At 36.4% G+C, this 25,412-nt stretch overlaps 1 protein-coding gene across 8 annotated transcripts in view; it reads left to right on the top strand.

Annotated features, from left to right (window-relative positions):
• Positions 1 to 25,412, top strand: part of HERC2 (HECT and RLD domain containing E3 ubiquitin protein ligase 2) — a 237,320-nt gene that overhangs the window by 33,388 nt on the left and 178,520 nt on the right. For 7 of the 8 annotated variants that reach the window (XM_047735659.1, XM_047735658.1, XM_047735652.1 and 4 more), the window contains exons 4-5: positions 12,548 to 12,685; positions 24,960 to 25,179. In XM_047735659.1, coding sequence (XP_047591615.1) covers positions 12,548 to 12,685; positions 24,960 to 25,179 — 358 coding nt within the window. Of the gene's footprint in view, positions 1 to 12,547; positions 12,686 to 24,959; positions 25,180 to 25,412 lie in introns of those variants that run through there. The other variant, XM_047735660.1, reaches the window with a different exon arrangement.

Genomic DNA, 25,412 nt, shown 5'->3' with positions numbered 1-25,412 from the left:
TGAATTAGGTTGTTTGTTTTCTTTTTGTTTGGTTTTGAGAATATTTTATGGTTTGTATTTTCTTTTTTTTTTTTTTTAAGCTCAAAAATTTTATTTTTACCTGAAGGATAAATTAGTTAACTTTTAAGGGCATGAGATGGCATATCTTTTTTTTTTTTGGTAATACTTTTAATTTTATTTTTTATAAACATATATTTTTATCCCCAGGGGTACAGGTCTGCGAATCGCCAGGTTTACACACTTCACAGCACTCACCATAGCACATACCCTCCCCAATATCCATAACCCCACCCCCCCTCTCCCAAACCCCCTCCCCCCATCAATCCTCAGTTTGTTTTGTGAGATTAAGAGTCACTTATGGTTTGTCTCCCTCCCAATCCCATCTTGTTTCATTTACTCTTCTCCTACCCCCTTAACCCCCCATGTTGCATCTCCTCTCCCTCATATCAGGGAGATCATATGATAGTTGTCTTTCTCCGATTGACTGAATTCGCTAAGCGTGATACCCTCTAGTTCCATCCACGTCGTCGCAAATGGCAAGATTTCATTTCTTTTGATGGCTGCATAGTATTCCATTGTGTATATATACCACATCTTCTTTATCCATTCGTCTGTTGATGGACATCTAGGTTCTTTCCATAGTTTGGCTATTGTAGACATTGCTGCTATAAACATTCGGGTGCACGTGCCCCTTCGGATCACTACGTTTGTATCTTTAGGGTAAATACCCAGCAGTGCAATTGCTGGGTCATAGGGTAGTTCTATTTTCAACATTTTGAGGAACCTCCATGCTGTTTTCCAGAGTGGTTGCACCAGCGTGCATTCCCATCAACAGTGTAGGAGGGTTCCCCTTTCTCCGCATCCTCGCCAGCATCAGTCATTTCCTGACTTGTTAATTTTAGCCATTCTGACTGGTGTGAGGTGATATCTCATTGTGGTTTTGATTTGTATTTCCCTGATGCCGAGTGATATGGAGCACTTTTTCATGTGTCTGTTGGCCATCTGGATGTCTTCTTTGCAGAAATGTCTGTTCATGTCCTCTGCCCATTTCTTGATTGGATTATTTGTTCTTTGGGTGTTGAGTTTGCTAAGTTCTTTATAGATTTTGGACACTAGCCCTTTATCTGATATGTCGTTTCAAATATCTTCTCCCATTCTGTCAGTTGTCTTTTGGTTTTGTTAACTGTTTCCTTTGCTGTGTAAAAGCTTTTGATCTTGATGAAATCCCAATAGTTCATTTTTGCCCTTGCTTCCCTTGCCTTTGGCGATGTTCCTAGGAAGATGTTGCTGCGGCTGAGGTCGAAGAGGTTGCTGCCTGTGTTCTCCTCAAGGATTTTGATGGATTCCTTTCTCACATTGAGGTCCTTCATCCATTTTGAGTCTATTTTCGTGTGTGGTGTAAGGAAATGATCCAATTTCATTTTTCTGCATGTGGCTGTCCAATTTTCCCAACACCATTTATTGAAGAGGCTGTCTTTTTTCCATTGGACATTCTTTCCTGCTTTGTCGAAGATTAGTTGACCGTAGAGTTGAGGGTCTATTTCTGGGCTCTCTATTCTGTTCCATTGATCTATGTGTCTGTTTTTGTGCCAGTACTATGCTGTCTTGATGATGACAGCTTTGTAATAGAGCTTGAAGTCCGGAATTGTGATGCCACCAACTTTGGCTTTCTTTTTCAATATTGCTTTGGCTATTCGAGGTCTTTTCTGGTTCCATATAAATTTTAGGATTATTTGTTCCATATCTTTGAAAAAAATGGATGGTACTTTGATAGGCATTGCGTTAAATGTGTAGATTGCTTTAGGTAGCATAGACATTTTCACAATATTTATTCTTCCAATCCAGGAGCATGGAACATTTTTCCATTTCTTTGTGTCTTCCTCAATTTCTTTCATGAGTACTTTATAGTTTTCTGTGTATAGATTCTTAGTCTCTTTGGTTAGGTTTATTCCTAGGTATCTTATAGTTTTGGGTGCAATTGTAAATGGGATTTCTCTTTCTTAATTTCTCTTTCTTCTGTCTTGTTGTTGGTGTAGAGAAATGCAACTGATTTCTGTGCATTGATTTTATATCCTGACACTTTACTGAATTCCTGTACAAGTTCTAGCAGTTTTGGAGTGGAGTCTTTTGGGTTTTCCACATATAGTATCATATCATCTGCGAAGAGTGATATTTTGACTTCTTCTTTCCCAATTTGGATGCCTTTAATTTCCTTTTGTTGTCTGATTGCTGAGGCTAGGACTTCTAGTACTATGTTGAATAGCAGTGGTGATAACGGACATCCCTGCCATGTTCCTGACCTTAGCGGAAAAGCTTTCAGTTTTTCTCCATTGAGAATGATATTTGCAGTGGGTTTTTCATAGATGGCTTTGATAATATTGAGGTATGTGCCGTCTATCCCTACACTTGGAAGAGTTTTGATCAGGAAGGGATGCTGTACTTTGTCAAATGCTTTTTCAGCATCTATGGAGAGTATCATATGGTTCTTGTTCTTTCTTTTATTAATGTGTTGTATCACATTGATTGATTTGCGGATGTTGAACCAACCTTGCAGCCCTGGAATAAATAAACCACTTGGTTGTGGTGAATAATCCTTTTACTGTACCGTTGGATCCTATTGGCTAGTATTTTGGTGAGAATTTTTGCATCTGTGTTCATCAAGGATATTGGTCTGTAGTTCTCTTTTTTGATGGGATCCTTGTCTGGTTTTGGGATCAAGGTGATGCTGGCCTCATAAAATGAGTTTGGAAGTTGTCCTTCCATTTCTATTTTTTGGAACAGTTTCAGGAGAATAGGAATTAGTTCTTCTTTAAATGTTTGGTAGAATTCCCCCGGGAAGCCCTCTGGCCCTGGGCTTTTGTTTGTTTGGAGATTTTTGATGACTGTTTCAATCTCCTTACTGGTTATGGGTCTGTTCAGGCTTTCTATTTCTTCCTGGTTCAGTTGTGGTAGTTTATATGTCTCTAGGAATGCATCCATTTCTTCCAGATTGTCAAATTGTTGGCGTAGAGTTGCTCATAGTATGTTCTTATAATTGTCTGTATTTCTTTGGTGTTCGTTGTGATCTCTCCTCTTTCATTCATGATTTTATTTATTTGGGTCCTTTCTCTTTTCTTTTTGATAAGTCTGGCCAGGGGTTTATCAATCTTATTAATTCTTTCAAAGAACCAGCTCCTAGTTTCGTTGATTTGTTCTATTGTTTTTTTGGTTTCTATTTCATTGATTTCTGCTCTGATCTTTATGATTTCTCTTCTCCTGCTGGGTTTAGGGTTTCTTTCTCGTTCTTTCTCCAGCTCCTTTAGGTGTAGGGTTAGGTTGTGTACCTGAGACCTTTCTTGTTTCTTGAGAAAGGCTTGTACCGCTATATATTTTCCTCTCAGGACTGCCTTTGTTGTGTCCCACAGATTCTGAACCGTTGTGTTTTCATTATCATTTGTTTCCATAAATTTTTTCAATTCTTCTTTAATTTCCTGGTTGACCCATTCATTCTTTAGAAGGATGCTGTTTAGTCTCCATGTATTTGGGTTCTTTCCAAATTTCCTCTTGTGATTGAGTTCTAGCTTTAGAGCATTGTGGTCTGAAAATATGCAGGGAATGATCCCAATCTTTTGATAGCGGTTGAGACCTGATTTAGGACCAAGAATGTGATCTATTCTGGAGAATGTTCCATGTGCACTAGAGAAGAATGTGTATTCTGTTGCTTTGGGATGAAATGTTCTGAATATATCTGTGATGTCCATCTGGTCCAGTGTGTCATTTAAGGCCTTGATTTCCTTGTTGATCTTTTGCTTGGATGATCTGTCCATTTCAGTGAGGGGAGTGTTAAAGTCCCCTACTATTATTGTATTCTTGTCGATGTGTTTCTTTGATTTTGTTATTAATTGGTTATTATAGTTGGCTGCTCCCACGTTTGGGGCATAGATATTTAAAATTGTTAGATCTTCTTGTTGGACAGTTCCTTTGAGTATGATATAGTGTCCTTCCTCATCAAGTAAAATACTAAAAGTGTGGCAACAACCCCAGGAAAATATGCTTTAGCCAAATCAGAAGAGATCCCAAATGGTGAGGGGGGAGGAAGGGGACAAAAAGGGGTTCAGTAAGAAAAAAAAAAAAAGAAACTATTAAAAGATAGCTGATAAAGATAAAATATAAAAAGGAAAAAATATATATATATTAGATAAACTATTTAAAAAACGTTAAAAAAGAAAATGGTAATAGTTAAAAAAATTTAGCAGAAGAAGAGAAAGAAAAATTGAAAAAGAAAAAAAAATTAAATTAACTGCAAGGCTAAAGAATCATGGGGAGAAAGCCATGAGTTCCATGCTTTGCTTTCTTCTCCGGAATTCCGCCGCTCTCCTTGGTATTGAAACTGCGCTCCTTGGTTGGTGAACTTGGTCCTGGCTGGGTTTCTCGTTCATCTTCTGGGGGAGGGGCCTGTTGTAATGATTCTCAAGCGTCTTTGCCCCAGGCGGAGTTGCACCTCCCTTACCCAGGGCCTGGCTGAGTAATCCGCTCGGGTTTGCTGGGTTTGCTTTCAAGAGCTTTTGTTCCCTGAGCGCTTTCCATTGAGTTCTGGAAGACGGGAATGAAGATGGCGGCCTCCCGGTCTCCGGCCCGGAGGAGCCGAGAGCCGGGGCCCCACTCCTCAGTGCGCCCTCAGAGAACAGCGCCCAATGACTCCCGTCACCCTGGCCTCCGGCCGCGCTCCGAGCTGACCGAGCCTGCAACCGGTTCAAGGTAACCCCGAGCTGAGAGTCACTCCTCGGCTCTGTCTCTAGCCGGCTTCCCCGTTCTAATACTGGTAAGCTCTGTGACATTCAGACACCCCCGATCCTTCTGTGACCCTGTGGGACCTGAGGCTGCGCTGACCCCGCCTGGGCTTCACCTCGGTTCAGCCTCTGGAGCGATGTCCCTCAGCGGAACAGACTTTTAAAAGTCCTGATTTTGTGCTCCGTTGCTCCGCTGCTCACCGGGAGCCGGCCCCTCCCCCTGCGGTCTATCTTCCAGTCGCTTTGGATTCACTTCTCCGCCAGTCCTACCTTTCAGATAATGGTTGATTTTCTGTTTCTAGAATTGCTGTTCTTCTCTTCAATCTCCCGTTGGATTTGTAGGTGTTTGCAATCTTTAGATAAGCTATTTAGCTGATCTCCCGCTACCTGAAGTCATCTCAGCTGCTACTTCTCCGCCATCTTGACTCCTCCCTCCCATGGTTTGTATTTTCATTCTAGGTTCTTTCTAAGATACATCATTTATAAATATTTTCTCTCAAGTCTAGTACCTAATTTTTCATTCTCTTAATATGTATTTTGTAATTTTTTCTTTTATGGATTGTGTGTTTGTTCTCATGTATAAGAATTTTTTTTTTAAGATTTTATTTATTTATTTGACAGAGATCACAAGTAGGCAGAGGCAGACAGAGAGAGAGAGGGGGAAGGAGGCTTTCCACGGAGCAGAGAGCCCGATGTGTGGCTCACTCCCAGGACTCTGGGATCATGACCTGAGCCGAAGGTAGAGGCTCTAACCCACTGAGCCACCCAGGCGCCCCTAAGAATTTTTTTGATTAGTGTTTGGTAACAAAGATTTTCTCCTATGTTCTCTTCTAAGAGTTTTATAGTTTTTCATTTTGTTATTAGATCTTTGGTTCATTTTGAGTTAACTTTTGTATAAAGTATAAGGTTTGGGTTGAAGCTACTTTTTATTTTTCATATGGATATCCAGTTTTTCTAATACTGTCTTTTTCCCATTGAGTTGCTCTTGTATTTTGTCAAAATTAATTGACTCCTTTTGTTTGTGATTATTCCTGGACTTCCCAGTTATTGATATGTGTCTTTATTAATGGCACACTGATTACTGTGGCTTTATAGTATTAAAATTCGTTTTGTTACTGTGGCTTTATAGTATTAAATTGCTTCTTACAACTTTATTGTTACTTTTTGTAGTTGTTTTATTTATTCTGGTTTTTGCTCTTATATGTATATTTTAGAATCTACTTATCTAGGGTGCCTGGGTGGCTCACTCGGTTAAGCATCTGCTTTCAGCTCAGGTCATGATCCCAGAGTCCCAGAATCGAGCCCTACATCAGACTCCCTGCTCAGCAGGGAGTCTGCTTCTACCACTGTCCTTCACCCTGCTTGTGCTCCCTGCCTTGCTCTCAAATAAATACGATCTTTAAAAAAATCAGCTTATCTAATATCAGCAAAAAAATTCTTGCTTGGTTTTTGCTTGGTATTGTGCTAGATCTATAGATCAGTTTGGGGAGAGTTAACATCATTGCTGTATTTTGTTTTTTAATTCGTGAACATAGTATATCTTCATTTATTTAGGTAGTGTTTTATTTCTTTCATCAGGATTTTGTACTATACAACATACATTGCCCAAGTGGGCTATGTTTTTGATAGTGTGTACCCAAGTATTTGCTTCTTTTGGAGCTATTACAAATGTTAAATTTTTTTTTGTTTCCAACTGTATGGTGATATTATATGGTGTAATTTCTGCATTTTATCTGTTATATAGAAAACAGTATGTAGCTGGTACTATTTATTACATTTTTTTGTGTTGATTTTGTCTCCTATGATCTTGCTACACTCATAAGGCAGTGTTTTTGTTTGTTTGTTTGTTTGTAGATTTCTTGGGATTTTCTTGAAGACAGTCATGTAGTTTGTGAAGAGGAACAGTTTTTATCTTCTTTTATCTTACTGCTTTAACTAGGACTTCCAGTACAGTATCAAATAGGGATAAAGAGAATGGACATCCTTACCTTACTCCTTATCTTAAGTGAAAAGGATTCTGTTTTTTTATTATAAAGTGTGATGAACTATAGAGTTCTGTAGATGTTCTTTATCAGGTTGAGGAAGTTCTCATCTCTTCCTAATTTGTTGAGAACTTTTGTCCTGAATGGATGATATGTATTGTCAAAAGCTTTTTATACATCACTAGTATCAAGTGATTTTTATTTCTGTTGGGGATTACACTGATTGATTTACAAACATTGAACCAGCATTGTATTCCTGGGATATACTCCTCTTGGTTATAGTGTATTATTCTTTATATGTATTGCTGGATTCAGTTTACTAATATTCTGTTGAGAATTTTGCATGTATGTTCATTAGGGATATTTATTTATAGCTGCGTTTTCTGTATGATTGACCTTGAACAACATGGGTTTGAACTGTGCCTGTTCACTTCTATACACATAATTTACAGTACTATAAATGTATTTTCTCTTCCTTATGGTTTTCCTGACATTTTCTTTTCAGTAGCTTACTTTATTGTAATGGTACAGTATAGAATACATATACAAAACATGTGTGTTAACTGGATATTTATGTCATCAGTAGGCTATATTTGTAGTTAAGTTTTTGGGGAGTCCAAAGTTATGTGCAGATTTTCAACAGGCAGGGAATTGGCACCCCAACCCCCTTGTTGTTCAAAGGTCAACTATACTCTTGTTTGTCTACTTTTGGTGTTAGAGTAATACTGGTTTTGTAAAATGAGTTGGGAAATGTTCCTCCTCCCATTTTCTGAGAGAGATTGTGTAGAATTGGTGTAAATTTCTTATGTAAGTATTTAGTTGAATTCTCCACTGAAACCTTCTAGATCTTGAGGTTTCTATTTCAAAAGGTTTTAAATTTGGAAGTAAATTTCTTGAATAGTTATCATGCTATTTAGCTTATACAGTTCGTCTTGGGTGAGTTTCTGCGGTTTGTTTTTGAGGAACTGTCAATATCTACTAAATTGTTGAATTTATGTGTTTAGAGTTGATGTAGTGTTCTTTTTTCCTTTTAGTATCTGCACAGGCTGTAGAGATAGGCTTTGTTCGTTCTTGATGTTTTAATTACTGTCTTTCTCTCCCCCCACCAGTAGTCTTATGCAAGGTTTATCAATTTTATTGATCTTTTCAACAAATCAGCTTAGTTTCATTAATTTATTTTCTGTTTTTCTGTTTTCAGTTTTATTGATTTTTGCTCTTATTCCCCTCTTGCTGCTTGCTTTTGGTTTATTTTGCTTTTCTCTTTCTAGTTTCTTAAGTTAGAAGTTTAGATTGTTGACTTCAGACCTTTTTTTCTTTGCTAACATAAACTTTTAATAATACAAATTCTTCCTGTAAGCAGTATTTTAAGTGTACCCTACATATTTTGATGTATTTTCATTCAATTAAAAACATTTATTTATTTATTTATTTAATATTTAATTACATTTCTGTTGAGACTTTTGCATTACTTTGAAATGTGTTGTTTAATTTCCAGGTCTTTTGACCTTGTCTAGTCATCTTTCTGTTATTGATTTCTGGTTTAATGGCATATGGAGAGGACATAGGCTTAATGTGGTTGATTTCAACTCATTTAAATTTAAGATTTGTTTTATGACCTAAGATGTGGTGTTGCCTTGGTGAATAGTCAATATTTACTTCACCATTCTAGAGGATACAGATCTGAAATCAAGGTGTCACTTTTTTTTAGAATGATGTTCTTGGTTGCTTGGGTGATCAGTTGTTATGCGTCTACCTTTGGCTGGGGTCATGATCCCAGAGTCCTGGGATTGAGCCCCACATTGGGCTCCCTGCTCAGCAGGGAGCTTGCTTCTCCCTCTCCTACTCCCTCTGCTTGTGTTCCCTCTCTTGCTGTCTCTTTCTCTGTCAAATAAATAAATAAAATCTTTTAGAAAAAAAAAAGTAATGATATTCTACTGTAGTTAGGTGGCTCAATGTGTAAAATGTTGATTGCATCCTTTTGATTGATGATCATGATGTTCAGTGACTTAATTTTGCTGGTTTTCTTTCTACTTGTTCTGTTACTGAGAGGGTAGTGTCGATATCTCTAATATAATTGTGGATTTGTCCATCTTTCTATTCAGTTCTCAGTTTGTGTTTTGAGGTCTTACTGTTGACTTCATACACATGTTGTTTTTCTTGGTGAATTTACCCCTTTATTATTGTGTGTTACTCCTGTTTATCTCTGGTAATTTTCTTTGCTGTGGAATTTGTTTTGTCTCATTAACATAGCCATTTCAACTTTCTTTCTTTAGTGTTTCTTGTTATATATTTTTCCCACTCATTTTCATTTAATTGCTTTGTATCATTATATATTAATGAGTTTTTTATTTTTATTTTAAAAAATTTATTTATTTATTTATTTGACAGACGGAGAGAGAGCACAAGTAGGCAGAGCAAGAACATGAGCAGGCAGAGTGGCAGGCAGAGGGAGAGGGAGAAGCAGGCCCCCCACTGAACAGGGAGCCTGATACGGGGCTCAATTCCGGGACCCCGGGATCATGACCTGAGCCGAAGGCAGACACTTAATTGACTGAGCCACCCAGGTGCCCCTATTAATGAGTTTTTTAAAGATAGCTTGTGATTGGGTCTTTTTTTTTTTTTTTAAATCAAGCTTGTGGGATGCTGCTTCCATGACCCAAAGTGTAGTGGGGAGCTGTGTGTGTGGAGGGTTATAGGCTCAGGGTCTTTGGGAGCCTCTATTTCCCAGAAAGCTGAGTATATGGCTAGCATTTTCCACTAATGATAAATAGCATCTGTCTGGGAAGGGCAGTTTTTTTTCTGTATCTGAATCCTGTAGGCAACATGTTGTCATCACAGGTGGTCCAGAGACTCCAGGGTGCATGAGAGGAAGTTCCTAAAGCCTCTTCAGTGAAGGTGTCTCTGAGGGTACTAAGAAGGAGTATTTGTATTAGTTTCCTAGGGCTGTTGTAACAGAGTGCTACAGGCTGGGAAATATTTTTTTTTTTTTAAAGATTTTATTTATTTATTTATTTGAGAGAGAGACAGTGAGAGAGAGCATGAGCGAGGAGAAGGTCAGAGAGAGAAGCGGACTCCCCGCGGAGCCGGGAGCCCGATGCGGGACTCGATCCCAGGACTCCAGGATCATGACCTGAGCCGAAGGCAGTCGTCCAACCAACTGAGCCACCCAGGCGTCCCCAGGCTGGGAAATCTTAAACAACAGAAGCCTACTGTCTCACAGTTCTGGAGATTACAGGTCTGAAATCAAGGTGTCAGCAGGATTGCATCCTTTTGAAGGTTATGAGAAAAGGCTGTGTTCCAAGCATTTGTCCTTCTAGATGGCTGCCTTCTCCCCATGTCTTCACATTGTCTTTCCTCTGTGTATGTCTGTCTGTGTTCAAATTTACTCTTTTTGTAAGGACACCGGTCATATTGGATTAGGGCCTACCCTTATGACTTCTTAATTTGATCATCTGAAAATCCCTTATTTGCAAATAAGGTCTCACTCATAGGTACAGGAAGTTAGGACTTAAACACATTACCAAAAAATCTGTATTTAATGCCCAGTTGGATATTTCTGTAAATACTAGAGGTACTGTTAGTCATAGCTGTGACAGGAAGTTGAAAGAATTGGACACATGATGTGTACCAGTGGCAGAGGTCCTTTCTTTAGCTTCAGGAACTGTGGGTTAAGTTAATCAGCTTCATAGCTCCTGGCACACCATTTCGACTCCATCTTTTAAAATGTTTTCCTTTCTTTTTGGGTGCCAACTCAGTTGGTTGGGCGACTGCCTTCGGCTCAGGTCATGATCCTGGAGTCCCGGGATCGAGTCCCACATCAGGCTCCCTGCTTGGAGGGGAGTCTGCTTCTTCCTCTGACCCTCCCCGTCTCGTGCTCTGTCTCTCTCTCATTCTCTGTCTCTCAGATACATAAATAAAATCTTTAAAAAAATGTTTTCCTTTCTAATGTGTTTGTGTATCATTATGAAACATTCTAGTGTTAAATGCATGCATTTTTAGGTTGTGTTAATGGGATGTATGGTTCCTTAGCCCGAGTTTGTTCCCTTTGCTATTCAGTACTGTATTTTTTTTTTTTTTTAATTTGATGGAGAGAGAGAGAACACAAGGAGGCAGAGAGGCAGGCAGAGAGAGAGTGGGAAGCAGGCTCCCCGCTGAGCAGAGAGCCCAACGTGGGGCTCGATCCCAGGACCCTGAGATCATGACCCGAGCTGTAGGCAGAGGCTTAACCCACTGAGCCACCCAGGCGCCCCTAGTACTGTATTTTTTTTTAATTTATTTTTATTTTTTTTTATTTTTATTTTTATTTTTTTTAAGATTTTATTTATTTATTTGACAGAGAGAGATCACAAGTAGACAGAGAGGCAGGCAGAGAGAGAGAGAGAGAGGGAAGCAGGCTCCCTGCTGAGCAGAGAGCCCGATGCGGGACTCGATCCCAGGACCCTGAGATCATGACCTGAGCCGAAGGCAGCGGCTTAACCCACTGAGCCACCCAGGCGCCCCTAGTACTGTATTTTAAAGTCATATTCATAGTACATTGGATTGCTGTGGGATTCAATCCTCTGCATCCTCCTAATTGTGGGCCTGTATGGGAGTTTTGTGAGCATAGCCCCTGGAAGGGATTAGAGGACCTTGTATGTAACTCAGTTGATTGCTCTCCAGTCTAGTTGTATGGGGTCCACCCCTTTGGCCAGTTGTGCCTGAAGGTTTATGTCCCTGGCTTCAATTATTTGACATTATTTAACTATCAAACAGATCATTGAAAGCTTACTTCCTGGCATGTGTTGTTCCTGGCACTTGGGTTTTATCAGTGAATAAAACCGGATGAAATGGGAAAAAATTCCTGTTTTGGAGCCAACAATTGTCTATTTGGTGACTGTAAAGTAATATTTCATTGTTTTAATTTAAATTTTTCTAAACAGAATTTGAGTATCTCTTCATAGCATTAGTTATTTGGGATTCCTTCTGTTTGATATCTGGTATTTCTCTTATAAATTGCAGGAGTTCCTTAATATTTGTTACTTGTTGGTTTCAGTTATTTTTAGATACTTCTTACTGTTTGTAATATGATATAATCCCTTTCACAGATTTAGATGTATATTTCTTTAATTTAGAAAATAATTCATTTAGTAAGGGCATTCTAGGATAGGACACAATTATACTTCAAGGTTAGGTTCTGTCTTTATTTGCTGTGCGTAAGGAGTTTCATGACATTTGTTCTTGACTGAAACTTTAAATTTTCAGTGGCCCAAAGTCCTGGTGGTCAGCTTTTTTGTGTGTCTGAATGCTCTGAATTATATTTTGTCAATGGTAGTGATTCTGTGTAGCAGTGGTTCTCAGTTGGTCGAGTATGGCAATATATAGAGTTAAAAATGGTTTTTGAATCATGCTACCATTTCACATCCTCCTCTCTTTTGGACATAGCAATTGGGGATCACTGGATAAAAGCAGTTCATATGAAATTCAATTAGGTAATATCAAAGACTAAGTTTGTTAGTTGTGAAATGTAATAGGAAATTAATGGAATACTTTAGGAGACCTGCTTCAAAGAAGAATTTGAATGATATATTGATTCTTTATTAAAGGGCCACTAAACTATTCATTACTTCATAAATCACCCTGTACCTTTGTGGTGATGACTCATATTATTTTCTTTTAATCATCAAATATTCAACTAATAATGTATATTGTAACTTAAACTTTCCATTTCTGGGAGGGACATTTGCAAAGAGACTGATGAGTGGATGTTACATTTTGAAAAGGAATTTAATAGATTTTTAAAAATTTTTGATTTTCCAGATGATGGTGTTGATACTCAAAGTGGAACAAAGAAAGAAGATCTGAATGACAAAGAGAAAAAAGATGAAGAAGAAACTCCTGCACCTGCATGTAGGGCCAAATTAATCCTAGAGAGCTGGGTATGGGGCAAGCAACCAGGTATTACAAACTGAGATTCTAATACTTTGAAAAGCTTGATCTGGCACTTCTTTTCTAGATACCATAAATGGATTTTTTTGTTGTTGTTATGGAATTCTTAAAAATGTAACTGAAAATCTTTTGATATTATGGTAAACTGTACATGACCTACAATTTACCGTTTCAACCATTTTTATGTATATAGTTCAAGAACATTTAAGATGTTCACATTGTTTTGTAATCACCACCACCATCCATTTCCAAAACCTTTTCATCTTTCCAAAATGAAACTCTGTACTTACTAAATGGTAACTCCTCTTTCTTCTCTACTCAGCCCCTGGAGACTACAATTTTACTTTCTGTTTTTAGAATTCTCACTAGTCTAGTTACTTGGTATAAGTGCAGTGATATAGTATTTGTCCTTTTATGTCTGGCTTATTTCATTATTTAGCCTAATGTCTTCAAGTCTTATCCATGTTGTAGTATGTGTCAGAATTTCCTTCCTTTTAAAAACGGAATAGTATTCCATTATATGTATATATTGCATTTTGTTTATCCGTTCATCCATGGATGGGCATTTATGTTGCTTCCAGCTTTTAGCTAATTTTTTTTTTTTAAGATTTTATTTATTTATTTGACAGACAGAGTTCAGAAGTAGGCAGAGAGGCAGGCAGAGACAGAGGAAGGGAAGCAGGCTTCCCACTGAGCAGAGAGCCTGACGTGGGGCTCAATCCCAGGACCCTGGGATCATGACCTGAGCTGAAGGCAGAGGCTTTAACCCACTGAGCCACCCAGGCGCCCCCACCTTTTAGCTATTTTGAATAATGCTGCTATGAGTCTAAGTATACACAAGTTCTGCTTTCAGTTATTTGTGTATATATCCAGGTGTAGAATTGCTGGATCATGTGGTATTTCTCTGTTTAAGTTTTTAAGGACCTGGTGAACTTATCCACAGTGACTACACCAGATTATATCCCTACTGGCAACTTATGAATGATTCTCTTTCTCTGTGTCCTTATCATCATTTGGCGTTGTCACTTTTCAAAAAATTTTAGCCATTCTGTTAAGTGTGTGGTGATACCTCATTGTGGTTTTAATTTGGGGTATATCCTGTGGCTGTTTACCTCTGTATCTCTTCAGTGGAGTACTTGTTCATGTCTTTTGCCCATTTTCTAGTTAGATTATTCTTTTCCTTTATCTTGTGTTTTGGGGGTTCTGCATATATTCCAGATACTAGTCCTTTGTCTTTTATATGGTTTGCAAATAATTTCTCTCAGTTCATAGCCTATCTTTTCATCCTCTCAGCAGTGTCTTAAGCACAGCAGAAGTTGTAAAATTTTGATAAACTTCAGTGTGGACTTTGCTTCTTCCTCCTCCTCTTTCTTTTTCTTCTTCCTCACCTTCCTCTGCTTCTTCTTCCTCCTCCTCTTTGCCTAGCCCTAGAGCCTGAAGATTTTGCCCTATGCTTTTTCCTAAAAGTTTGTAGTTTTATGTTTTTCATATATGTTCCTGTTCATTTGAGTTAAATTTTGTGTGCAATGCGAGGTTTAGGTCAAGGTTTTTTTGTTTTTGTTTTTGTTTTTTAATGCTTACAATAACTACTCCAGCACCATTTTTTTTTTTTTTTTTTTTGAATCAGGCTAACTTTCTACTATTGAATTACTTCTGCCCCTTTGTCAAGAATAAGTTGGGTATACCTGTGTGTTCTATTTCTCATTTCTCGTTTCTGTTCTAGTAATCCATGTATCTCTCTGTCCACACCACAGTCTTTACTACTATAGCTAAGAGTAAATCTTGAAATTAGATAGATTGGTTCTTTCCATTTTCTTCTTTTTCATATTGTTCTAGCAATTCTAGTTCCTTTGCCTTTCCATATAAATTGTTAAATTAAAAAAATATTTAAATAACTTTTTGGTAATTTAATACCTATGTGTTCATTTCTAGTATATAGAAATACAATTTATTTCTTTATGTTTGTCTTGTGTCCTGCAACCTTGCTGAATTGACTGGGAAATTTTTTAAAAATTTTCTACATAGACAGTTTATTTATCCCTTTTCAATCCATTTGCCTTCTATTACATTTTTTTGCCTTACTGTTCTGGCTAGAACTTCTTTACTATGTTCTTTAAGAGTGGGGAGAATAACCTTACTTTATTCCTATCTTAGGGGGAAAATAGTCAGTCTTTTCATTGTTAAGTATAACATTAATGTAAGTTTTTGTAGATGCTTTTTATAAAGGTGAGGAAGTTCATGTCTATTCCAGTTTCCTGAGAGGCTTTATCAAGAGTAAGTGTTGAACTTTGTCAAATGCTTTTTGTACATCACTTGATGTACACTTGATGATTTTTTTTTCCATTTAGTTTATTAATAGGAAGGGTCTGGTTTTTGACTGTTAATAACAACCAGCTTTGCAGTCCTGGAATAAACACCTCTTGGTCATGATATATAATTCTTTTTATATGTTGCTTAATTCTACTTATGAATATTTTGATAAGGATTTTGTGCCTATATTCATGAGAACAATATTCTGTAATTTTTTTTTTTGTTGTACCGTCTCTGGTTTTGATATCATGCTAATACTAGTCTCTTAAAATGAATTGTGAAGTAGCTCTTTTTCTTTTTCCCAGAAGCAGTTGTTTAGAATCTATATTAATTCTGTTTTAATGTTTGGTAACATTCTCCAGTGAAGCAATATGGACCTTGTGATTTACCTTTTGGGATTCTTAAAATTATGAATTCAGGTTTCTCAATAGTTGTACAGCAATTTAAATGATCTGTTTCATATTTGCTGAATTGAGGCAGTTTGTATTTTTTAAGGAATCAGTCCATTTTGTCTAAGTTGTGTAATTTATATGTGTAGAGTTTTTCCCTAGTATCTTCTAATTATATGTAGATCCTGTTTCTTTCTTGATATTGGTAATTCATGTTTATTCTTTTTTGTGTGTTTTGTCAGTCCTGCGTAGAGGTATGACAGTTCTATTGATCTTTTGCAGGAACCAGTTCTTTGTCTCATTGATTTTTCTCTATTTTTCCATTTTCATTCTCATAGTTTCTGCTCTGAATTATTTCCATCTTTCTGCTTACTTTTTGGTTTATTTTGCTAGTTTTTTTCATAGGTTGCTGAGATGGGAGCTTATATTTATTGATTTGAAAGTTTCCCACTTTTCAAGTGACCCATTTAGTACTATGCATTTCTCTCATGATTGCTTTAGCTTTCCCCGCCACACACATTCTAATGTATTCTAGTTGCATTTTAATTCAGGTCCGTATTTTTTTGATCTCTCTCCTTCTTTGACCCATGGATTATTTAAGAGTGTGTTGTTTAGTTCCCAAGAGTTTGGTAATTTTCCCAGTATTTTCTGTTACTGAGTTCTAGTTTCTTTCCATTGTTTCGGAGAACATATTCTGTATGGTTTCACTTCTTTTAAATTTGTTGAGGTTTGTTTTGTGCCCAGGATATGATCTGTTTTGATATTTGTGTATTTGTGTATATACAATCTAAATGATTGTGTATTCTGCTGTTGGCTGGAGTGTTCTAAATGTTGATTAGATCCTGTTGATTATGGTGTTGTGTTTTTTTATAACCTTGCTAATTTTCTGTCTCCTTATTCTCTTGTTCTGTCAGCTGTTGAGAGGAATGTTGAGGTCTCCAACTCTAAGACTATACAGTTGTTGTTATTTTTGTCACATCTTTTGCTGTTTGGTGCATGTACATTTAGAGTTGTTATGTCTTATTGGTGGATTGACCATTTTCTTATTTTTAATATTGCTTTATATTCCTGGTAATTATCTTTGCTTTGACATCTGCTTTATTTGACATTAATATACCCATTCTTGCTTTCCTTTGATTTTTGATTGTATGCTTTTTGTTAATTCTATCCATTTACTTTTTTTTTTTTAAGTAGGCTCTGCACCCAGCATGGAGCTTTAGCACAAGGCTTGAAACTCATGACCCTGAAAGACCTGAGCTAAGATCAAGAGTCCGTGCTTAACCAACTGAGCCACCCAGGCACCCCTTTATGCATTTACTTTTATTTTGCCTATTTGAAGTCACTTTCTTATAGATAGCATATAGTTAGGTCATATATTTTTAGTCCACTCTACCAATGTCTGTCTTTTAATTGGTATATTTAGACTGTTTGCATTGAATTTCATGTAATTTTTGATAAATTAGAGTTTAAGATTGCTGTTTTGTTTTCTGTTTGCTCTGTTTTTTCATTTTTGTGTTGTTTATACTGCCTCCCTCTGGTTTACTTGACTATTTTTAGAATTCCATTTTGATTTATCTGTAGTGTTTTTAAGTTTATTTTTTGCTGTAGCCTTTTTAGTGATTTGTCTAATACCTTATTTATACATAACTAAGCACATTTTCCTGGTTGTGTCATTTAACCAGTTTGGTTGACGCACGGAAATCTTACTTCCCTCTCTCCTTTTCTGTTCAAGAGATTGCCCTAAATATTTTTGTTGCATATGTTTATAACCACATTTAGCATTTTTTGCTAAGGCTTCAAATATAATTTAGAAAAGTCAAGGGATGAAGAAAAGCCTATTGTATTTACCCCTGTGTTACTTACAGTGTCCTTCCTTCCTGAGCTCCAAGGTTTTCCTTTTATTGTTGCCATTCTGTTTAGAGAACTTCCTTTAGCCATTCTTTTAGTGTGGGTCTGCTGATGATGTATTTTCTTAGTTTTCCTTTACTTGAGAATATTTGATTTTCCTTTCATTCCTGAAGGACATTTTTGCTAGATTTAGGATTCTAGGTTGATGATTCTTTTTTCATCACTTCAAAAATATTTTGTTGCTTTCAGCAGTCCTCCAGGGTTTCTGATGAAAAATTTGCTGTTACATGAATTGTTATTCTACCATATTTAAAGTGTTTTTCTCTTGCTGCTTTTAAGATATTTTCTTTGTTTTTAGTTTAATTATGATATGTCTTTATTTGGATTTCTTTGATTTCATCCTGTTCGGATTTGCTCACCTTCTTGGATTTGTAGATATACATCTTGTTGAATTTGGGAAGTTTTCAACCCCACCCCTTCTTTATCAACCCAAAATTCAAAAGGAAGAATGTTAGATCTTTTGTTACATTCCCACAGATGCCTGTGACTGCTCATTTTTCCTTTTTTAAAAATGAGGTGTAATAGATATAGATACAGATATATAGTATCTTAGTTTATTTAGTTCCTCTTCTTTTTAAAAAAATTTTAAAAAATATTTTATTTATTTATTTGAAAGAGAGCATGAGAAGGGGGTAGGGTCAGAGGGAGAAGCAGATTCCCCACTGAGCAGGGAGCTTGACCTGGGACTTGATCCTGGGATTCCAGGATCATGACCTGAGCCAAAGGCAGTGGCTTAACCAATTGAGCCACCCAGGTGCCCTCCCCTTCTCATTTTTAATTGGATTTTTTTTTTGCTATTGAGTTGTAGAATTTTTTTTTTTTAATGTATTTTGGATGTTAACCTTTTATCCCTTATCAGATACATCATTTGCAAATATTTTCTCCCATTTGGTAGGTTGCCTTTTCGTTTTATTGCTGGTTTCCTTTGCTCTGCAGAAGCTTTTTAGTTTGTTGAGTCCCACTTGTTTACTTTTGCTTTTGATATCAGATTGAAAAAAATCATTGCTAAGATTTGTGTCAGGAAGCTTTCCATCAATGTTGAATTCTAGGATTTTTATGGTTTCAGGTCTTATGTTCAAGTTTTTAATCCATTTGAATCAATTTTTGCGTGTGATATAAGATAGTGGTCCAGTTTCATTCTTTTGGATGTGTCTGTCCAGTTTTTCCAATAAGATTTACTGAAGAGACTATCCTTTCCCCATTGTATATTTTTGGCTCCTTTGTTGTAAATTAATTGACCATACATGTGTGGGTTTATTTCTGGACTTTCCATTCTGTTCCATTGATTTGTGTGTTTTTATGCCAGTGCCATACTGTTTTGATTACCATAGTATTATAGTTTGAAATTAGGGGGTGTGATACCTCTAGCTTTGTTCTTTTTTCTCAAGGTAGCTTTGGCTGTTTGGTCTTTTATGGTTCCATATAAATATTAGGATCATTCTATTTCTGTGAAAAATGCCACTGAAATTTTGATAGGGATTTTGAATCTGTAGATTGCTTTGAGTAGTGTGAACATTTTGACAATATTAATTCTTCCAGTCCATGAGCATGGATTATCTTTCCATGTCACCATCTTTAATTTTTTTCATCGTTCTCTCATACTTTTTACAGGTCTTTGACCTTTATTGTTCAATTTATTCCTAGGTATTTTATTCTTCTTGTTGTAGTTAAAAATGGGATTGTTTTCTGTGATAGTTCAGTATTAGTTTATAGAAGTGACTAGGATTTTTGTGTATTGATAATTGTATTCTGCTTTTCTAAAATTAATTTTTTTTAAATTCAAAACCAATTAGCATAAAATGTATTATTAGTTTCAGAGGTAGAATTTAGTGATACATCAGTTGCATATAATTTAACACCCAGTGCTCATTACATCAAGTGCCCTCCTTAATGTGTATCCTGCTACTTTACTGAATTTGTTTATTAACTCTAACAGTTTTTTTGTTTTTTTTTTGGTGGTCTTTAGGATTTTCTATGTATCATGTCATTTGCAAATAATGACAGTTTTATTTTTTTCTTTCAGTTTGGATACCTTTGTTTTTTTTTCTTGTCTAAATGTTCTGGTTAGGATTTCTAATACTATGTTGAATAAAAGTGGTGAGAGTGAGCATCCTTGTCTTGTTCCTAATTTTCGAAGGAAAGCTTCCAGCTTTTCAGTGTTAAGTCAGTGTTAGCTGTGAGCGTGTCATATATGGCCTTTATTATCTTAGAAGTGCATTCTGTCTATACCTGCTTTGTTGAGAGCTTTTATCTTAAATAGATGTTGAGTTTTGTCAGATGCTTTTTCTGCATCTATTGAAATTATCATATGATTTTTATTTTATATTATGATTTTTATTTTAATTTTACTTTATATTATGATTTTCTTTTTATTTTATTTTATATTATGATTTTATTTTTCATTTTGTTAATGTATATTACATTGATTGATTTGTGGGTATTGAACTATCCTTGTGTCCCTGGGACTAAATCCCAGTTGATCATGGTGTAGCATCCTTTTAACGTATTGACAAAATCAGTTTGCTAATTTCTTTTTTTTTTTTTTTAAACAATTTATTTATGTATTTGAGAGAGAGAGACAGTGAGAGAGAGCATGAGCGAGGAGAAGGTCAGAGAGAGAAGCAGACTCCCCATGGAGCTGGGAGCCTGATGCGGGACTCCATCCCGGGACTCCAGGATCATGACCCGAGCCGAAGGCAGTCGCCTAACCAACTGAGCCACCCAGGCGCCCCAGTTTGCTAATTTCTGAGGATTTTGGTGTATATGTTAGTTAGGGAAATTGGCCTGTAACTATTTTTTTTATCTTCTGGTGTCCTTATCTTGCTTTGAGATCAGTAATTCTGGTCTCATAAAATGAATTAGGAAGTGTTCTCTCCTCCTCAGTTTTTTGGAAGAGTCTGAGAAGGGTTGGTATTCATTCTCCTTTGAATGTTAAGTGGAATTCAACAGTGAAGCCATCTGTTTCTGAATTTTTCCTTTTTTATTTTACGGTTTTATTTATTTATTTGACAGAGAGAGCACAAAGCGGGAGTGACAGGCAGAAGGAGAGGGACAGAGCAAGGAGTCTGATGTGGGGCTTGATCTTAGGACCCTGGGGTCATGACCTGAGCTGAAGAGAGATGCTTAACCAACTGAATCACCCAGGCGGGGAGGTTTTTATTACTGATTAAATCTCCTTTTCATATTTTCTGTTTCTTTCTCATTCAGTTTTGGAAAGTTGTATGTTTCTAGGAATTTGTCCATTTCTTCTGGGTTGTATAGTTTGTTGGTGTATAATTGTTCATAGTAGTTTCTTACAGTTTTTTGTATTTCTATAGTATCAGTTGTAACAGCTCTTCTTTCATTTCTGATTTTATTTGAGTTCTCTCTTTTTTTTCTTGGTGACTTTAGCTACCTGTTTGTCAATTTCATTTTTCTTTTCAAAGAACTGGCTCTTGATTTCATTGATATTTTCTATTGTCTTTTTATTATCTATTTCATTATTCTTGTTTTTTTTCCTTCTACTAACTTTATCCTTCATTTGTTCTTTTTGTAGTTCCTTGAGGTGTAAAGTTAGATTATTTGATATGTATCTTGTTTCTTTTTTTTTTTTAAGACTTTTTTTTTTTTAAGATTTTATTTATTTATATGACAGACAGAGATCACAAGTAGACAGAGGCAGGCAGAGAGAGAGAGAGGAGGAAGCAGGCTCCCTGCTGAGCAGAGAGCCCGATGCGGGGCTCGATCCCAGGACCCTGGGATCATGACCTGAGCCGAAGGCAGAGGCTTTAACCACTGAGCCACCCAGGCGCCCCTGTATCTTGTTTCTTGATGTAGGCGTTTATCACTGTGACCTTCCCTTTTAGAACTGCTTTTGCTGTATCCTGTAAGTTTTGGTAGGCTCTATTTTTCTTTTCATTTGTCTTAAGGTATTTTCTGATTCCTCTTGATTTGTTGATTGACCCATTGGTTGCCAAGTACAATGTTGTTTAATCTTCACATATTTGTGAATTTTCCAGTTTTCTTATAATTGATTTCTAGTTTGGTTGGAACAGTTGCTTGATGTGATTTTGGTATCCTTAAATTTATTAACACTTTTCTTGTGCTCTAATATATGATCTGTCCTAGAGAATTTCCATGTTGTCATGACAAGAAAGTATATTCTTTTTTTTTTTTTTTCTGTATGTATCTGTTAAGTCCATCTATTCTGATACATAGTTTAAGGTGGTATTTCCTTATTGGTTTTATGGCTGGATCATCTATTCATTGATGAAAGTAGAATATTAAAGTCCCCTGCTATTACTGTACTGATTTTTTTTTCTCCCTTATGTTTGTTGAGGTGTGCTTTATATATTTATTTGTTCCTATATTGGTGCCTAAATATTTATAAATGTTATATCTTCTTTTGGGTGGACTATTTTTTTTATTATTTTTTATCATTATGTAATGCTTTTCTTTTTCTTTGGCTTTTTATACAGTCTTTATTTTAAGTCTGTGTTGTCTGATACAAGCGTACCTATGCCCACTTAGCTTTGGTTGTCCTTTGTATGGAATATCTTTTTTCATCCCTTCACTTTCAGTCTGTTTGTGTCCTTATGTCTGTAGGTGAATCTCTTGTAGACAGCTTATTCAGCCATTCCGTGTCTTTTAATTGGAGAATTCTCTGTATTTACATGTACACTGATTATTGATAGGTATGTGCTTATTGCCATTTTGTTAATTGTTTTCTGGCTGATTTGTAGTTCCTTTGTTCCTTTTTTCTCCTCTTGCTTTCCTCCTTGGTGATTTGATGGCTTCCGTTATTGTTATGCTTCGATTTCCTTATCATTATATTTTATGTATCTGCTATAGATTTTTGTTTTATGGTTAGCATGAGGTTATATATTTTTAACTGTCTATTTTAAGTTGATAATAGCATAAGTTTGAAAGCATTCTAAAAGCTCTGAATTTTTACCCTCACCCTCATGCTTTATGTTTTGATGTCATAATTTACATCTTTTTATCCTGTGTATCTTTTAGTTATTGTAGTTGTAGTTATTTTTACTAATCTTGTCTTTTATCCTTTATGTGAGGTTTTGTAAGTGATTAATCACTTACCTTTACTATGTATTTATCTTTCCAGTGAGATTTGTCCTTTCATATGTTTTCTTGTTACTAATTAGTTCCCTTTCTTTTCCAGAAAAAGGGTTCTCACCCAGGCCTCTTGATGGACAACTAAAAAACTGGCAGTTGGTGTTTATCTTGGCCCCTCAAGGGTCGGGGCTTTAGAGATAAGGGCAGTCCTGATTGTAAACCTGATGCATTTGTACAAAACAGTGTAATTCATCTATCCCTGCCTGCTTTAAGTTTAACTTAAGTGAGCTGGTGCTCACTTCTCTCAGTAATAAATGCTGTTTGTGGAATTGTTTTTCCCCCCCAAAATAGGACACTTTCATCTGCATCAAAAACCTGTGCAGGCATGTTTTCTTTCTCCTCAATGACTTTCTGAATGGCATCTGGGAACTTGTCTACTTCCTCTTGATTGGTAGAAGCTGCTTCTCCTGTTGACATTTTTTTTTTTTTTAAAGATTTTATTTATTTATTTGACAGAGAGATATCACAAGTAGGCAGAGAGGCAGGCAGAGAGAGAGAGAGAGAGGGAAGCAGGCTTCTTGCTGAGCAGAGAGCCCGATGTGGGACTCGATCCCAGGACCCTGAGACCATGACCCGAGCCGAAGGCAGTGGCTTAACCCACTGAGCCACCCAGGCGCCCATCCTGTTGACATTTTTTAAGCCAAATCTCTTTCTGAAATTACCAAACCAACTTATTGGCATCAAATTTTCCAGCTTTTGAATTTCACCTTCCTTTTGCTTTAGGTTGTCATCATATAATGACTTTGCTTTTTCTCAAATCACATTAGAGTCTCTACAGGTATTCTTTTCTTACAGCAATTCTGCATCCACATAAAAGCTGCATTTTTGGGGTACCTGGGTGGCTCAGTGGGTTAGGCCTCTGCCTTCGGCTCAGGTCATGATTTCAGGGTCCTGGGATTGAGCCCCACATCAGGCTCTCAGCTCAGCAGGGAGTCTGCTTCCTCCTCTCTCTCTGCCTGCCTCTCTGCCTACTTGTGATCTCTGTCTCTGTGTCAAATAAATAAATAAAATCTTAAAAAAAAATGCATTTTTAGTACTGCATGAAAAGGTATTTCGTAGAAAGTATAATGTTTCGTGTCTGCTGGTTTGACTACTGTGTCAGCTTCATGAATTTCCTCTTTTTTTTTTTTTAGTATTTTACTTATTTATTTGACAGAGAGAGACACAGTGAGAGAGGGAACACAAGTAGGAGGAGTGGGAGAAGGAGAAGCAGTCTTTCTGCTGAGCAGGGAGGCTGATGTGGGTTTTGATCTGGGCCACCCAAGTGCCCCTTAACATTGGTTCTTATACTGGATTCATTTATCTTGATATGGCAGGCAACCACAGCTGCAGACCTCCATCTATAGTACTTATCAAACAATTCAACCTTTTCTTGTAATGTTGTGACTTTTCTCTGCTTCTTGGGTGCACGTCTGGCATCATTAGTGGCACTATGTATGGGTCCCCTGGTGTTATTCAAGGTTTACAGTATTGCACTAAAAGTGAAAGATACATGAGAACTACTAGAGATCACTTTTTACTCTAATAGACAATTTACTGGAGACAGCTGCTCATGTGGAGATGATTAGTATTTAGTGTTGTTTTAAATGGATACTTGGAACACTTGACTCACTGCAATAGCAACAGGAGTGGTTATGAAATTATTAGAGTAGTGCATTACATTAAGTATGTACTGTGGTTAATTTTATGCTGTTATGATTTAATACTGCATCTTTAGGTTTGTTTATATTTCTTTTAACCTTGTAGGGGTTTTGTAAGTATTTTTGTGTGTAAGCTGATAACTTTTAACTTTATAATAAATTTGTGTATATTTTATGGTAGTAAATGATAGAATAGTAGTTACACATATATTTGCATTTATGGCATACCTTTTAAGTTTTTTTGATATTTCTAGGCTTTGTGATTTGTGAGTTTTTAAAAATTGTTGCAAATCTCCAAAAAATTTTCCAATATATTTACTGAAAAAAATGTGTGTATAAGTGGATCTGTTAGCTTAAGACTGTGTTGTTTAAGCGTCAGTTGTAATTATTTTATCTTCCTCCAAAATATTCCTGTAAATGTATTAACCTTTCATGAATCATATATGCTAGACAATTTTATTGAAACATTTTTGAGTTTGGTTATATAACATGAATATAATGGGTAGAGTTTTTTTGTGTGTGTAGGAAATGTGCTGCTGAGAAGTATTGACTTTATAATTTTGTATTAAAAGCTTTATTACAGTGTTTCAGAGAGGCAGCATACCATGGTGACTAAGAGTGGTCTGTCTCATGTGCCATAATCCTCTGGGTCACCTTGAGCAAATTCTCTGTGCCTCAGTTTCCTGCTCCTTAAAATCATGTACAATATTACCTCTTGATGGTGACTATGAGAATTACCTAATTCTCATAGGTAAGTTGTAAGGTGCTTAAGGTGTAAGGTGTGTAAGATGCTTAAAACTGTTTATTGGCACATATTAAGTACTCAGGTGTTATATATTATTGCTATTATCCATTTTATCAACATTGTAGCAAACTATAGGCAAGATAATGAGAGGTTGGGTATTTTCTTTTCTTGTTTTCTAGATGTGAATGAATTGAAGGAATGTCTTTCTGTGTTGGTTAAAGAGCAGCAAGCTCTGGCCATCCAGTCAGCCACTACTACTCTTTCAGCCTTGAGACTCAAGCAGAGGCTGGTCATCTTGGAACGATATTTCATTGCCTTGAATAGAACTGTTTTCCAAGAGAATGTTAAAGTTAAGTGGAAAAGTAGCAGCATTTCTTTGCCTCCTGTGGACAAAAAAAGGTAATAATATAATGAAGAAGGAATCTTGATACCAGCTAAATATAAAATGCAGGCTGTTTTGTTTAAGAAATTTTAAGTACAACTTGCACTATAGTTCCGTTTTTCATCTTAAGATATTTTGTTCTTGTATTTTTTTTTTTTATGTTTCGTATAATCTGGAGAATGGCTTTGCTAATTTGCTCAGATTAACAGACTATGCTTCATAATTTGTGCCCCTATTTTAAAATCCTTTC

This window comes from Lutra lutra, chromosome 7 (assembly GCF_902655055.1).
Source record: "Lutra lutra chromosome 7, mLutLut1.2, whole genome shotgun sequence".
NCBI classification, from domain to species: domain Eukaryota; kingdom Metazoa; phylum Chordata; class Mammalia; order Carnivora; family Mustelidae; genus Lutra; species Lutra lutra.
This window is presented reverse-complemented; position numbering and strand designations above follow the sequence as displayed.